The sequence below is a fragment of the Paramormyrops kingsleyae genome, chromosome 20 (assembly GCF_048594095.1).
Source record: "Paramormyrops kingsleyae isolate MSU_618 chromosome 20, PKINGS_0.4, whole genome shotgun sequence".
NCBI classification, from domain to species: Eukaryota; Metazoa; Chordata; class Actinopteri; order Osteoglossiformes; family Mormyridae; genus Paramormyrops; species Paramormyrops kingsleyae.
Genome location: NC_132816.1, coordinates 8,511,995 through 8,529,282, shown reverse-complemented (window position 1 = coordinate 8,529,282; position 17,288 = coordinate 8,511,995). Strand labels below are relative to the sequence as shown.

General features: G+C 36.8%; 1 protein-coding gene across 6 annotated transcripts; it reads right to left on the bottom strand.

The window, feature by feature from the left end:
* Positions 1-174: 174 nt before the first annotated feature.
* Positions 175-16,770, bottom strand: sp6 (Sp6 transcription factor). Of its 6 annotated transcripts, none has more exons than XM_023825074.2 (3): positions 16,638-16,770; positions 15,248-15,337; positions 175-4,638 (listed from the first exon to the last, which is right to left on the bottom strand). In XM_023825074.2, the coding sequence occupies exon 3, from the start codon at positions 4,442-4,444 to the stop codon at positions 3,539-3,541; it is 906 nt and encodes a 301-aa protein (XP_023680842.1). In that variant the 5' UTR covers positions 4,445-4,638; positions 15,248-15,337; positions 16,638-16,770; the 3' UTR covers positions 175-3,538. The 6 variants fall into 6 exon arrangements, with proteins under 6 accessions (XP_023680842.1, XP_023680839.1, XP_023680840.1 ...); XM_023825071.2 differs by having other exon boundaries at positions 16,546-16,740; XM_023825072.2 differs by lacking the exon at positions 15,248-15,337 and having other exon boundaries at positions 16,638-16,746.
* Between the last annotated feature and the right edge of the window lie 518 nt (positions 16,771-17,288).

Below are 17,288 nucleotides of genomic sequence, written 5' to 3'. Positions count from 1 at the left end.
TTGCTTTTTTAATTTTAGTGTTCTTGGTTTTTCAGCAATGCCACAGAAGATGAGTGTGTAGAGTATAATGTATAAAATTACTATGTATTTTTTTTTTGGGTGAAATACCCCTTCAGGAAAATGAACCACAATGCAAAAACAGCCTTTTTTGAAATCAATCACACATTACAAGTGTAATTTTGACTACAAAAACTTTATTCTCAAACGTCTATTTCTGTGATTTTCACAGTTTTAAATAAGCCAAAAGTAATATAAACTACATATTTTCACAAGAAGGTTGCAGTTACATTAATATGCCCAATTAATTCCTACTGTGATAATCAAAATGGAATTAAAATTGTATGATTAAATATGTCATCTGTTGTAGGAACTGAGAAGGGATGCAGTCTCATTCAAATATCCCAAATAGTAATGCATAATTTCCAGGAAGTTCCATGTTTTATGGTTAAATTGAAAGAATATGAAATAATATGCTAAAATAAAAAAGCATTGCTCTATAAAATCAAACAGTATTCCTATTTTTGCAAAATACTTGTATACAAATGATATAGGACCTATTTAATATTCTAAAAAATAACATTTAACAAAATGACATTGTTACTATTTTATAACAACTCACAGACACCAAGAATTTGAAATCAGCAAATAGTATCAATCTTGAAATGAAATACTTGTCATACACGACTGCTTAAAATTAAGAATGCTTTGAAGATATATTGCCTGGGGATTGCTTGTGACTGTGGAAAAGGATTGTAATCAAGTTTTTTTCCCCATTAAAATGGTAATGAGTTTGAATTAAGGAAAAGAATTCCTTAAGTAAAAAAGCATCTAGTATTGCAGTACCATTATCTTCACGAGGAACAATGCTGTTGTCATTGCAAAAAAAGGCTGTTCTAAAAACATTAACAAATTCAAGCTCCAAAAATAAATAAATATCACTGTATTATATATGTGTGTTTGTGTGTGTGTGTATATATATATTTTTTATTTTATTTTTTTCCCCACATACATTACACATACAAATGCACATGTTATGAGTAAACGGCCTTGGATATTCCATTCATATTAATTTGAACAAGTACATAGAAATTTGTAGCCCAGTGACATAAAGTTAAATAAAGTTAATATTTCCTAACAATTTACTTAAGCATTTTCCTTTAATTACAGTCTTCCTGCATATCGATGCCTTTAAAAAAGTCTTGTTGGAGTTAAAAATCATTAAACTGGCCAAACAGAAAGCTTGCATAAACCTAACAATTCATACCTAGCTTTCTATTTATTAAATGCATAATCACATAAAATAGCAAAGAAATATTAAATAAGATTGGATTTGTTCAACTGGCCTTTTCTGGTATATGGAACTTCATTTTTCTCAAACATACTGCTACCCCAAAAGTTACTGTATTGCCATAACTACAGTTGTGAATAATTAGTTTGAAGATTTTTGTTATTAATCTTGCTTAAGGTAACTGTACTACTGTCACTATATTAATATGAACAATTTCTATGAGTTAACTGCTATAAGTAGGCAGAAAATTGTAGAATGCGTCAGAGTTTATTGTGCACCAGATTTTTGTGATTAAGATTAAATATAATTTTGCCAGCCAATGAAAAATCAAATGTAAAAAGTTTGTCAATAATTGTCGCAAAATCTGTCTATTGGCTTATATTAAGACATGCCAAATAAATTAACATGTACTTTTGATAGGATATGAAAACTGAGTTTGTCTATAATGTGACATAACTTTATTCTTAGTTCAAGCTTTGTTTTTTTTTCCTCCCAAAAATTAATGCATAATGTTACAGACGCATGATTGATGTTGAAGGATGGCATATGTTGCTGAGGTTACAGCATGAAAAAATCTTTAATCTTAAATATATCTTTAAGTCACTAAACATAAATACTTAGCTGTCAAAACACTGAAAGTGTTTAAGAATACATCTTTTCTCAATGGAAATTAATGGACAGTGAAAAAGATGTTTTCAAGATGAAGAAACCATCCATTCATCATCCATAATGGCTTATCCAGTACAGGGTCACTAGAGGCCTGGAGTCTATTACTGTACATGAAACTCAGGGCACAAGGTAGGAGCTGCCCTAGACATGATACCAGTCTATCACAGGGCAGACATACACGCATTAAGGAAGGAGCAAAAACATGGACCGGTTTGAGAAACACTGCACTAAAGACAAGTTATGTACCAAGGCACCTAACTGTATGTGTTTGGACTGTGGAAGGAAAGGTGGCCCTGCAAACTGGAGGAGAAGGCAAACTCCACAAAGACACAATATGGGGCAGGAATCAGAACCTCAAGCCCAGAGGGACGAAGCAACAGACCTACACTATGGGTCACCATGCTCAAATGTTTCATTTCATTATTTAATTTAAGCATTGTATGGTGTTTATGATCCAAATAGTGTTTCTGCAAGGCGATGTTCTATTTAAAGAACAGGTGGATAAGCAAATCAAAACAACAGTATAGTCGTTACGGTATAGTAGTCTAAAATCTATGAACTGAACACTAATTTATACCTCTAAATGTCTAACTTCTAATTTATTCTGGAAAATAATTAATTGAAACAAGAAATATGAAAACAATAATGTATTTTACATGTAAACATTGTGCCTATTTCTAAATGCACTACTTGTCAGTTTGAAAACTGCCAGAAACAATTGCCAGTGATGGTTATTCTACATTTTTTCAAACCAATTCTAAGTTAACATTTACCAATGAAATGTAAACATTATTGAAGCATATATTACTTTTTGTGCATTTTGAAAATTATGTATTGGTAACTGCAGGTAGTGTACTGATGTATTGCTGTAGCTGTGTTGTAGTGTTATTAAGCAAGATATGTGAATTGCCCTAGTAAAAAGATAAAAATGGTTAAAAATACCTGCTGGCAGAAAAATTTCTACTTTTTTAATTAAAATGCTTCATACTTTCTTGTTTTCCTTAAAATACAAATAACTAAAAAATATAAAATATCTAAATACTGGAAATGTTCAATAAATTTATTGAAATCAACAAGTGACAGCTGATTTTGCCATGGAGCTCTGAACATTAAATGAATAACATTTAAATGTTATCCGAACATGTATTAGCTTGATGACATATGAATCACCAGGAATATGTTTGTTTAGATTTGTTCATACTATCGATTAAGGCAGAACTCAAAGATATCTTTAGAAAGAAAAAAGAATATGAGATGCTATTTGCCTGACACCTGTAAACAGCACTTAAACTTTCAGATATCAGATATTCGGATATCTTCGTGTACTGCAAGTAGTTTTATCTTAAATTAGCATGAAGGCACTCTGAATGTATCAGTCTAGCTGCCATTCATTCATCTTATGATGAAATGCGGGGTTTGCACTTCTTTTGGACCCACGGTAGTAGTTGAGATAACGACTGCAGTAATTTGTTTTTAATAAACACTTTCTGAATTGTTTCTTAAAACCCATCCATCGTTCTCACTTCTAGCAGTAATATGCACTGTTTTAAAAGTCTAACACTTAATATAAAGAAGGTGCCCTCAGTTAGCCTGTCCACTCTGTGTAGAGCTGATCATAGCTGGTTCGCTTTTGGGATCAGTTGGGGCTTCCAGTGTGCCGGGAGAAGCATTAGGAGGGTGGAGGGGTGATAACGCATCACAGCATTTTCCCAGCTGGGGACCTCCGCCCTCCCTGTCGTCCTCCTCGGTGCGTGGTGAATCATGTGTGCGCATATGCTTGGTGAGGTGATCACCACGCATGAAGATACGGCTGCACAAAGTGCAGGTAAACTTCTTGGCGCCAGTATGCGTCAGCAGGTGGCGCTGCAGCTCATCAGATCGGGTGAAGCGCTTTCCGCAGAATAGCCAGTTACAGACAAAGGGCCTGTCTCCGCTGTGCCATCGAAGATGGGCCTTCAGGTGGGAGGTCTTTGCGTAGGACTTGCCACATCCCGGAATATGGCAGTTGTGCAGATGTTTTTTCTTGACTCCGTCTGCACAGGGTCCTAATCGCTCGGCATCGATGCAGTTGGGGCAGCGGCACATAGCTTGTCCTGACCCCCGAGAAGCTGAGCGACGCTGTGATTTAGGTCGAGTCCCGGCACTATTGTCCAATGGTTGCTCCAAGGACTGCTGCTGCTGCAATAGTTCTGGCCCTACAGATTCCATCTTAAAGCTGTCCTGAGGGAAAGGCAGTGAGGGGTGTTGAGCTGGAGTCAGCTGAGTTGGGGGCAGGCTGCATAACTGAGTGTCAGAGGTGTAAGCTCCCAGAGGTTGCAGACCCATCGCACCACCCTGGCCTACACCCTGCAGTCCCCCTGAGCCACCTTGCAATTCCATCCAACTTCCTGTCCCCGAATGCATGTCCCACCAAGATGGCATTGTTAGATCCTCACTGCTGCCTCCATGTGGCCCTGACCGAAACCAGGGCTCGTATGGGTGGGCCATCGGATAGGTGTTTACAGGGATGTAAACTACTGCTGGAACCTGTCTGAGGTTGACTTTGTGCTGTGAGAATCTTGTAGTATTTATGGATCAGCACATGGTTGGATTGATGGTAATCAAGGTAATAAGCATCAACAGGCTTGTTCTGAGTGATCGTCTTCAAACGATGCTGCAATTCTTAGGCAGGACAGGCTGATCTGCAAATATGTGAAAGATAAATACACATAATGATCATGACATGCTATCAAAATCGAAAGATTTTTGCGTGCTTATGAGACTCTTACAACTAGTACAATGATTTTTACTGGTGCTACTATTAATTAAAAAATTGAAAATCGAAAAAGAACAAATGAGTCTAGTAGACATGCAAACACATGACTTCAAACCCTTCAAAGAAATACCCCAATGACCATATATGGATGGACACACACACACGGACAAGCATGCACACATTATGGGGACTGTGGTTCTCACGCTACTGCGGCATGAACCAAACGTGTTGAGGCGGAAACCTGTAAATCCTTCTACTGCCAGGTACTTCCCATACAGGAGAGTAAAGAAAGGAAAACAACTTTATTAGCTTCCTCTGAAGGAATATGTGGATTACACAGTTGTAAAAGGAGGTTAGATGCTGGGAGGCGTGAGTACATTGATAGGCGTAACTTAGCGCCCATGGCGAGAATCCAGGGGGGTATGGCTGCAGGCCAAGGTCTAAAGCTCAGAGGATTCCAGGTGATGACTGCCAGACTGTAGAACCAGTTCTTTTTGAATCACATTGTAAAACAGTGCCTGTAAAACTTCTCTCTCTCTTTACATTTTCCCTGCAATACTTCACTTCAGTTTGTAAGAGAAATTTTAAATGTCTCCGCATCACACCTTCATAGAAAGAATCATACTTTTAATTGGTCAGAAGGGTATACACTGGCTAAAAACAGGTATTGATTCAGTGACACTACAACCACACATCTGAAATGTTTACAGAACTACTCACTATTTGGAATTAATGCATTCAATGATAAATGCGTAAACCACATTGATTGGTATTTCAGAGACTCTGTTTCTCAACAAGATTTTAACTGTACTCTGATTCTTTGAACTTCCAGGTTTCAAATATATTTTAAAATTCAACCTAATAATTACAATGTCTAGTAATACTGGATTGATCACCTGAAAATGCATACGGTAAGTTAATATGTTTTTACCCAAATGCTGAGAATCCTTGTTATGATATGTAGGTCTAAAAGTATACTTATTCATTTATTGCACATTCCACATATATGACAATAGGTAAAGTCTTTCTCCACCGTTTAGGTGGTTATTTGTATTCCTATACTAGTCAGTTCTGTTACAATGTGAATATTGTGTTTCTGAAAAACCTTGCGTTCACTAAAATTGCGTTCTACAATACATATGTACAATAGGGGTGGAGGAATGCAACTCCAAAACTTAATAACTTGTGCCAAACGAAATGAAGTAAATAATAAAAATGATGCCAGTGGCTAATAATGTAATTATTTGCATTTTAAATAATAATAAATAATAATAATACATTCATCCATCCATCCATCCATTTTCTGTAACCGCTTGTCCTATTCAGGGTCGGGGGGGTCCGGAGCCTATCCTGGAGACTATGGGCACAAAGCAGGGAACCAACCAGGATGGGGCGCCAACCCATTACAGGGCACACACTCACACACCATTCATTCATAATATTACATGAATAAATTACATCATAAACATCTGCAGTTGGGTCTTATGAGTCTTATGAGAATTGCCAGTCGACTTGCGGAACTTGCTTACTCGTCGATTGTTGAGAGTTGGGAGTAGTGATAGCCAAAATGATGCTTCATGAACCATTTGCTGTATTTTCTGACCCCACTAGATGGAGATTTTAGATGGAGATTTTGGTTTACATTGGGAGATGTTTTGAGCCCTTTTTCAGCTCCATCTAGTGCACTTAGAAAATACAGCAAAAGGTTCATTCATTTCTTTCCACTCAGGCCACTCAGGGACTCGTCATCTCAAGACTAGACTACTGTGACTCCTAGCAGGTCTGCCTCTGAGCGCCATTTACCCTCTGCAACTGATCCAGAATCAGCTGCCCGACTCGTTCTCCCACACCACACCGTTCCTGCACTCCCTCCACTGGCTTCCTGTAGCTGCCCGCATCAGATTCGAAACACTGATGGCTGCCTACAAATCCAAAAATGATCCAGCACCCTCCTCCATGAAAGAACTTATCTCACCCCGCACTGCACCACATTTTCTACAGCCCTCCAGCACTGCTCGACTGATCCCTCCACCTCCAAGACGCAAGGAAGACATGCATTGAGACTCTTCTGTTTTGGCGCTAATGTGGTAGAATGAACTTCTACTAGATGTCCGAACAGTTGAGTCATTGGATGCCTTTGAAGGATGACTAAAAACCTACCTCTTTTGGAAGTATATGAATTAGCAATTCCAGGGTTATATTTATTATTATTATTATTATTAAAAAAAAATTATGACTTGCCAACAGAGTCTTTTAGAGTGATCGTATTCTTATCCAGGTTTTATTGAACCAGTATCAGAATGTATTAACTGATGAGACTTCTAAGCATTTATTTATATGAGTATGCCAAATGCAGTAAATTTAAATGTAAATGGTTCATGAACCTTGTTTTGGTCATCATTAGTTGGGATTAGTGAGCCACAGTCACCATGCAGCCAAGCATGCACACAGCACAAATATAACAGATCACGGTATGCAGAGGGGCACTGAAGGCAACATGGATGCTGTTTTTTTAATGTGCTTGGTTTGTATTTTGATGCTTCCATACCCAGCTCTTGCCAGTGTGGGGAAGCAATTAAAAAGGCCAATAGGATGTTGGGTTCTTTCTCTAGGCGTGTGGAGTTTAAGTCAAGGGAGGTGATGCTACGATTATACAATTCCTTGGTAAGACCCCACCTAGAATATTGTATGCAGGTTTGGTCACCATACCTTAAAAAGGACATTGCTGCCTTGGAAAGGGAACAACGTAGGGCTACGAGAATGATTCCTGGTCATAGAGGAATGTCTTATGAGGAGAGGTTGACTGGGCTCAATCTGTTCAGCCTCGAACAAAGGAGACTAAGGGGGGACATGATCCAGGTATATAAGATTCTAACAGGTCTGGATGCTATTCAACCGAATAGTTACTTCAATATTAATTCAGATACAAGAACTCGTACCCATAGATGGAAATTAGCGGGATCATTCAAAACTGGATTTGAGGAAGCACTTCTTTACACAGCGTGTAGTTAGAGTATGGAATAGTCTTCCTGCTAGTGTACTGCAAGCTAAAACCCTGGGTTCCTTTAAATCAGAGCTAGATAAGATTTGAACAACTTAAAGCTATTAGTTGAATTTTCCCCAAGCGAGCTTGATGGGTCGAATGGCCTCCTCTCTAATGTAACTTTCAAATGTTCTTATGATAATTTGTGAAATATTTTTAGATTTTTAGAAGACTTTGACCTGTGCAATGCGTGGATGTGGCCTAAAAAAAAGGATGATCCTTTTGGATTTGAAAACCGCTTTGACCGATTCTCTAAAAAAAACTGCTTCAAAAGAACAATTTGTTCACGAATTGGACATCACTATCGTTCACTTGATTCACTATTTTTGCGTGCAAGTGATGTTTCTTGCTAAGACTGTGTCGTGTTGTAGCTCGCATTGTGCTTTTCTCTCTGACTGAGAATCACACATATAACAATGCGATTCCATGTTGTATTGTGTTTTATCATTGGTGTATAATACATTAATTCCTCATATGCCATATATTAATATCTGTTTTTAATATTAGTGTTGCTAATTGATTTATTTTGATATAATTTGAGTGTAAAACACTCACGTGATGGGGGATATTCTTCTGCTCATTACAATATTACAGGGAATGCACACAAATGCAAATGTGTCACAGCTGAACATGAACTTTAGCCCTAAAGGAAGTGCAAGGGTGCCCAAGTTTTCCCCCTGATGGCCACATTCCATCAGCATCACAAAGCCAACATCCACTGTGTCTGAAGGGAGGGTCCCCCGGCAGTAAAATTTGCCAGGCTGGATTTGGCTGTAGTTCGGTTGATGACGAACTGCCATGCAATGATGGTGAAAGGTAATATGTTCAATATGTTCATTACATTACACTGAACAACAAAGATTTTGCTTCCTGAACAGTTTTGGGTATATTTTATGAAATTTGAGCTGATCACAAAAATCACTTTAAATTTTCCTATCACATTTTGTACATATAACCTATTTTTATGATTTGCTGTCATATACATAAATTAAGTGTTCTAGTATATTGACCACAAAGCAAGCTTGTCACCCCAAGCATGCCTGGGCATGTACTCCAGTACAGGTGCTATACAAATGTCATCTTAGGCATGCCTGGTCATGCTTAGTCAGGGTAGACCCTAGCAGACAGGCTATAAAAGCAGCTGAAATATACAGAAACTTAGCATTACATTGATATTGTTTGAACCCCTGTTGATGCACATGTTACTCAGGCAACAGCACAGTGAGTGTACTTAACAATAGCATTTATTTTCTTCAAGAAGATGCCGTACACCAGTCTTGTCAAATTCGCAGCAGCATAATGATCACACGATGGATTGTTACTTATGTCTAACTAATGTATCTGGCTTCTATGCTAAAATAAATCTATAGAATACCCCAATCTGCCTTCAGCAAAGCCACCAGAGGCCTGGAACCTCCATGAGGTAGATGAAGAAGCCACAATGCCCAACCCAGGTGTGAAAAACAACCATTTATGCCTGGTTATCATCATCTACTAATGGAGCTAGAATTAAATAACCTGATCAAGGACTGAGGGTTCTTATAAGTAAAAGTATAGAATTTGCTATCAGCAGGTATGAACATTTATGTCTTTCAGAGCCACCAAGATCAGGGGACAAACATCTTTAAGTAGGCTGACAACTTCTGTTTCTCCACTGACTTTTATGGGTCATTCATGGCTTTGGGTTTTATAAATTATCTGCAAGAATTACGATCTTGATGCAGTCAGTGACGAACATGGTGAATTGTTTTCCCAGGACATTGCAATCATGAAAAAATAATATCAGGACAATAGGAAACAGGTCAATGCAGGTCAACTGTTGTTTGACAAGAGAGGCAACTGACACTAAAATCAGCTCACTTCAACTAATGCAATGTGTCAGCATCATTATTCAATTAAACACACTAAAAAAAGTTAATTTAATGTTTCTCCAAATTCCTAATCTTGAAATTATTTTTCTGTTCATCTTGAAATTATCATAATTTTAAAAAGTAAATTTCCATTAAACTTATTGTTGCATCTGTATTTACTAAAAAAAAATACTAAAATGCATGTGAATCATCATTTAGTCAGAGAAGATGGGGGAAATGAGAGAGCCATTAAGAATGACGAAAAATGAGTCTCCGAAAAAAGGGAGAAATGTGTCCATATTTAGGACCAGGTCTAGGCATAGGCAACCCCCACCCCCCTGCAATCAGCAAAATCTCATGAGGGACATGGGTCTGCCCAGGGCCCCTGAGAAAGTAAAACCAACCCTGTCCATATAAATTCTGTATACAAAGCAAAACAATCATATAGTAGAAAACTTTTTAGTCTTAATCACTAGCTTAACTGAGGCACTGCATTTTTAGAAAAGGAAACAACTTACGTTCAAAATAATCTTGGAGAATTCAACACAGGACACAGGTCTTTAGCTACATCTAAAACCCCCAAAAGGTAGTGTTTATGTGCATAGGATACAGCAACCATGACATCATTTAGGGCCTGAGGAGAGGTGAAATCAATACATAATAGTAAACTAAGAATACATATTTTCATTGAGGTGGCCCCATCATCCATAAGCTGTCAACTGGCAATTTGTCAGCAGAAGGCAAGTAATCTTGTTACTTCAGCTAGTTTTACTTGTTTTTAAGTACAGTAACAAAAACTCTAGGTATTATCATTTTAAACCAGCCAATAAATGTTTCAGAAAAACTAGAGACCAGAAAGTGGTCTTGTCAATCTAGCATTATTATTTATTTTATGAAATATGTGAGTTGTTCAGTGCTGCGTTGCAGCACTTAATTTCTTGCCAAAAAACATCATGCCAGAACAAATTTTCAAGCACGTTCCACTTTTAGCACAGAATACAAAAACATGTGTACTGACTTGTAAGTAAAGATTTCACACACACTCAGGCTGTTGCTTTTGATACACAATATATTCTAATAGGAATCATCATAAACTGTTCAGTAAGCATCTCATGGAGTAGTTGATGGAGGTGAAGAATAATTTGTATTTGTTTAATTTCATTTTAAAACATTGCTGAATGGCTCACAGGTTTAAAATATTATAATTTGAAATACTTGTTTTATTTTATTAAAGGGACTGGTTTGCATGAGACACATATAAAGACTATTAAGAGCTAAATAAAAGCCTAAATAGTTAAACCTCTCTCCTGCTTTCTCTCACATTCAGATGGTATTCTATACACATGGAGATGATTGCACATTACTCTTTGGAATAGCAACAGTAATTCTTTTTATTTTTTCATGTTAGCACGAGGTGGTGATTACGGTACGCATTTGAATCTGGGTTCATTTCACATTAAAAACAGAAACTTTATACATTAATTACTTAATGCCACAAAAATTAATTACTATTTTTAAAATGTGTCCATAAAATTTTGCAAATGCCTCGATTTTTTTTGAGAGTGGGGGCAAAAAATATAAAAATTTCCTATACCGCTAAAGCCGGTGGGGGGGGGGAATCCTGGCAGGAGTTCATGTCTTGTACCCTATTGTAAGATAAACATTTAAATTACCAGGTGAAAATCGATACTTTTACATTTCAATTATGACATTCTTAAATCTTTGGTAATTTTCAATTGCACATAGTTGGATACTGTTACTGAGAGTGTCCATTAACAGTTTGCTACCAGTAGGGATCTGATGTAGAATTCTGTCTGCCATTTTCTGAAACTAACTCAAGCTCACAAAAATGCAAAAATTTTGTGCTCTCAGTTTGCTCTTTCGAGCTCTCTAATTAAGTTAAGCTCATGTTTTGGTTATTTGTATGCTTGTCTAAAGAAATCCAACTTGCATTATTTTAGCTCCCAGTAACATTAGGCATGTGTGTACTTTACATTAGTGAATAAAGTAATTCCCATTACTTTATGGACAATAAGAGTAGTCCAACTTCACCTAAAGAGCAAACACGCGAAATGACTCCTCTGCCAACAACATAGGGTGATACAGGATAGCACAAAATTATCCCCAAGTGTTTCACATTTAGATCTATTATATATCAATAAAGGGAAATATAGGGTAGCACTGGCTAATTTTATCACATCCTGGCCTTCCATATTTTCTTTATACAACCTAAGCCTAGTAACAACTTTAAAATAAATTCATAAACCCATGTTACCCATTATTTGTGTTTGTTGCAGTACCTATATCCTTTCCCAGTTTGGTGGTATACCTTTGTTGTACACTTGCACCGACCGTGACCATCTGAATCTACAGACAAATATAGTAGGCCAAGGTACACAGGAGTCTGCACCCACAACTGTGTGGACACACAGTTATAAAGTCTTGTAGTTTTTTTTCACCTTTTAAGCATTCCAAAGATGTGGGATTTCAATCATGCTTTTACATGAATGTAATAAATTAAAAAAAAATTCCTTTTCCAAGTAATCTTTCTGGCAAAACCCCGTTTGTAAAAAAAAATCCAAATTTTTTCCCTGCTGGAAACTCCAAATCCTCAACCACATTCAAATGCTCCACAAATCCAATGTTATTTGTTGGGAAACTTCTTTATTCTTTGTTTATTATTTGTTGCACCTGGATTATGTCATTTCTAACCAGCAGGAGAATCCCAAACACAAGAGTAACAGAGTACATGGAATGGTGTTCCTTATTCAGAATACAAAAAATAAATGTATTTTGTTACAGTTACAGGAAAAATGTTTTCTGACCATTTACCTTGCTACAAAAGTTCTGTTGCCTCTGTCAAATCCTCCTATTATTAATTTATAAACTCAAAATCCCTTTTCCCCACTATGAATACATTACTGCAACCACCGGCTACTGACCTCTCTCCACATTTGAATGAACTGCTCTGCTTTTTAAAACTCTTTCAACAATAAAATTAACACCATCAATCAACCACTTAATGTATTTGCCGGTGTCATTACCGAAGCATTCTGGCTATCTTACATTACCCCTCCCCTCATTTCCTTTCTCTCAGCTTTTACTGTCCCTTATGATAATGAAGATTGTCAGCTTATCCTTAGATCTAAATCCTCCTGTCAGTTAGATCCCACCCCCACCATCCTGTTAAAAGGCCCCCTGCCTCCTGTACTACAGTACATCTGCTTACCTCAATTATCAGCCCCCCCCTTACCTCTGGTGTTTTCCATTCCCTGTTAAAAATCGCTGCTGTGACACTACTCCACAAAAAACCTAGCCTTGACCCAGTGGTGGCTTGATGGTTAAGGAAGCGCACTTGTAATTGAAAGATTGCAGGTTCGAATCCCCAACCAGCAAAGCACCACTGAGGTACCCTGAGCAAGGTCCCGCCCCCAAGCACTGCTCCCCGTACGCTGAATTAGCTACCCCCTGCTATGTCACGAAAGTCACATATGGGTCAAATGCAGAGAACATGTTTCGTTGTTGTGTGCTGTGGTGTGTTGACAATGACCACTGATCACCAAATTCAAAATTGATTTCAATGACTATAGACTCGTTTCCAGCATGATAGCTCTACATTGTTTATAATTCAGGCAGTGCTTCCCAGGTGTCTCGCGACTGTAGAGAAAAGGTCCGGCTCTAAAAGAAATTTAATTCTGGGCAAGAAAAAATGCCACAAATATGGAATTATGACCATATGCCCCCCTTCAGATCTGCATATGCTCGTATCAAATGTCTTGGTGTGATTTGGACAGTACATTGTCCTCTAGTTCTAGTGTTATTTGTCCAATTGCCTGTTTCCCTTTACTTAACATTGCCTGGATTCATCATGCCCTCTCAATCCAACACAATCAGGAGCTCGTAAATTATCTGACTACCTCCCAGATTGACTACTGCAATGCCATTCTAGCTGGCAGTCCTAAAAATCTTCTCTACATACTACAAGTCATTCAAAACTCTGCTGCCTGTATCATCACTCAAATTAAATCTAGCAATCGCATCATTCCAACACGCATTCAACTTCATTGACTCCCCATCCCCTACAGGATCGGGTTCCAGATCCCTTTACTTAATTTTAAAGCCCTTTGTAACCTTATTGTAACCTAGTAATATCTGTGACTTCATCTATTCCTGCTCTCCCTCCCTGTCCCTTTGCTCTTCCACTGCACTCCTACTTAATGTTCCTGGCAGGGCTTTCAGCTGTGCTGCTCCTAGATGATGGAATTCCCTCCCTCTCCACATCCGTCAGTTGGAGTCAATTGCAATATTTAAATCACATCTCAAAAGCTTTTTCACACAGCTGACCTTCATTCACCACCTGTTTTATTTAAACCTGCGCTGTTGCACTGCTATTTTATATTGCCGTTTTATCTGTTTACTATGTTATTCATTTTCTGTTAGGTGACTTTGAATGTCTTGAATGGTACCCTCAAATTCAATGTATTTTTATTATCATTATCATTATTATTATTATTATTAAAAAATAAACATAATCAGATTACTAATACATTTAGAAAGAAAACGGTGGTTAGTACCAGGATTAATTATTCAGGATTAACAGCACACATACAACACATCTGTCAAGTCCTCTTTTTCGCATCACCATATGCAGCTTAGTGAATATGGTGGGTGTGTGGGTGCGTGTGTTTTGTTGCAATGTCTCTTATACCAGTTTTAATGGTCTAATAATAATGTGTAGAGCCCTATGATTTCTGCAATGCAGAAAACATGGACAAAATTGAGAAATCCAGCTATAAAAATGAAACTGATCTCATGGAATTTAACGGGTTACTGATTAATTTGATCAAAGGCCTTCAAAATGACTGTAAATGCCAGTTATCCACTCTGGAGACGTCTGATCAAGAAAACTAGCTAGCTACCTATGCCTGTTTTTAGAATATTTTTTTCTATTCATATATATTTAATCTTAAATAATGACAACAGCCTTGTTGGTGATGAAGAGCACATGAAATAAAATATAGGTCTAAACAGTGATGTGGTTTTCAAAGATCTATGTACTATCTCCTTTGAAAATACTAAGGCTGCTCTTGTACTGAGCGATGTTACAATGTTTGATGTGTGCCTCCAATTGCTTTCCTAAGGTTATATTATATTGTTCTGTTGTCTTAGAGAATACAGAATACAGAAGTAAAAATAATGTTATTGATATTTCTTTTACCTTGTATTTATGCACATCTGGCATTCAGGAAATCCAAAAATAACAGAAAGTAATCAGGGTACAGTATGTTATGTTAAGTATTGTGATTCTGGGATTAGGTTACTTGTAACAGGTATTTGTACCAGAATACATAGGAGGAGACACTATCATGCATAAGAACAATGAAAAGGTTCCTTAAAAATACATCCTTATAGACTACATATTCCAAGAGAATCTTCTATAGATTTTTCTATATAACATCTTTTCTATATAAAATCTATAAATTTTTATGACATTTGTTTGGATTCTGGTAATAAGAGGTACAGTGTTAAAGGTCAAGGTGATTTATTGCTGTTTCCATGCTTTCCCTATAATTACAAGGGAATGCAAAGCAGACATTCAGGCAGACAGCCTACAAATATGGCAAAGACAGCAGTGCACCCACCTCCTCATCCACCCCCACCCACAGTTCACAAAAAACATTCCCACACGAGCAACACTCTGAATTCCTTCAGGAAACAGCTGGCTTAGACACCTGGAGGGATGGAGATCAAAGTTAACACAAGCATGGGGCAACAATGGATCCTAGAACTCAGTATTACTTACTTCAGAATATACAAATATATGCATGCACTAGGGCTGCTTGAATAATCAGTATTATTTTGGTAAATATTAACATGATGACTCATTGACTTTGAACATGTTGTGCATTTACTGAACTTTAAAAAACACTTTTTAAAAGTGGATTTCCTTGAAATCTAAATGAAATTCAACTGAGTAACAAATAAAAATGGGCTGGAAAGGGCTGCTCTGGATTTATAACACAAGACAATATTCGTTGCAACATTGCAATGCAATCTTGCAAAAAAGAAATGCGTCACAATAATTGTTTTATCTCCATTTTGTTTTGATAATCACTGGAAGCAAAAATCATAGTTGAGATTAAAATTTGATTAATTGTCCAGTCCTAGTGTGTACACATACACATAAAGAGTACACAACTAGGGGATTAAATTGTGATGAAGACTATTACTGTTCTAGTTTATGATGCTTTTAGGACTTAAAAGAATCCATGAGAAATTCCATCATAGAGGTGTTTCTAAGACTGGGTATGTTCCATTTTTATATCAAATATAATGCACATTACAAAACAACTTGTTTAGTAGTAATATAGTATAAGCATTAAAAACATTTCAGAAGTGGCCATCTCAGCATTTTGGAATGATCTAATCACACCAGTAACCTGTGATTTTGTTTAGACCTACTAGGTTAGCAAATGTGGTGTATTCTGTATGATTTATGAATGAGTCATGTAGCAGAGGGAGTAAAACTCATGAGTAATGACTTTTATGTAGTGAACTCCATAATACTGATACTTGAAAAGTAGAACTTATTTCAACCAAGGATTTGAGAAACTGGACGAAAAGGTTGAAAGTTTGTTACCCCACTTTTTTAAAAACAATCAAATCTTTAGTAACATTATGGAAAGGAGCAAAGATTTAAAAAAAAATATCATTCTTGCTAAAAGATACTTATAAACACATATTCAATAAACAGTAATAAGCACAAACAGTTAAATGGTCTAAATAATTTAACAAATTATCGACATATATCAAGTTCATTTATGAAAAGGTACTTATATATCATTTACATCATTCTAAGTATAATGCATTTTTTAGCTTGAAGCAAAACTTAAAACATGCTGTATATTTCACCACTTAAGACACGTTTAAGACTTTTTACCTTCAGTATCACCAGGGTCTGCTGTGTTCCAGTGGAAGATAAGGAAGGTAGAGAAAACAATATTGGAATAGAGCAGAGAAGTAAAATAGTACCTCACGAGTCGGCAAAATGGAGCATAAACAGAGATCCTAAAAAGAAAGTGTCGCTTCCATAAAGGCTTCCAAGGGACAGAGGTGGAGTTCACCAGCAGGAATCGTTTCTTGCTGTGACTAAATTCATTACCTGTCTTCACTGTACCTTTTCTTCTCCTAAAACCCCGCCTTTCCTACAGTCATAGTGAGTTAACCCCTTTCGACATGGTAGATTTCACACCAAAGTTTATCGAAAATGATATGGAAATAATATACCTCAAGTCAAACATTTAAACTGTTTTAATTTGGTATGTGCAAGCAATGGCCAATATGGGCTGAATGAAACTGAAAATAAGTATTCTTTGATACTAAATAATACACTATTAAAACATACTGCAAGTACAAAGATTAAGACCAGAGTCACTAAAAAGACATGGGAAGCATTTTTTTTTTAAATTTGTGTGAATTTTAAGTATTTATGAGATTTCTAAAAATAGAAGGAAATTGTGACTTGTGATTTATCATAGTAGATCAGTGTTCATTAAACCATAATACAACTTCTTCTATAACAATGCAAATGTCGTGTATAGTATATAATAATATGACACATTTTTTTAACACAGGGATTCCTGAAGCTAATTAAAATTTCTCTGAATTTCTACTTGCAGCTTG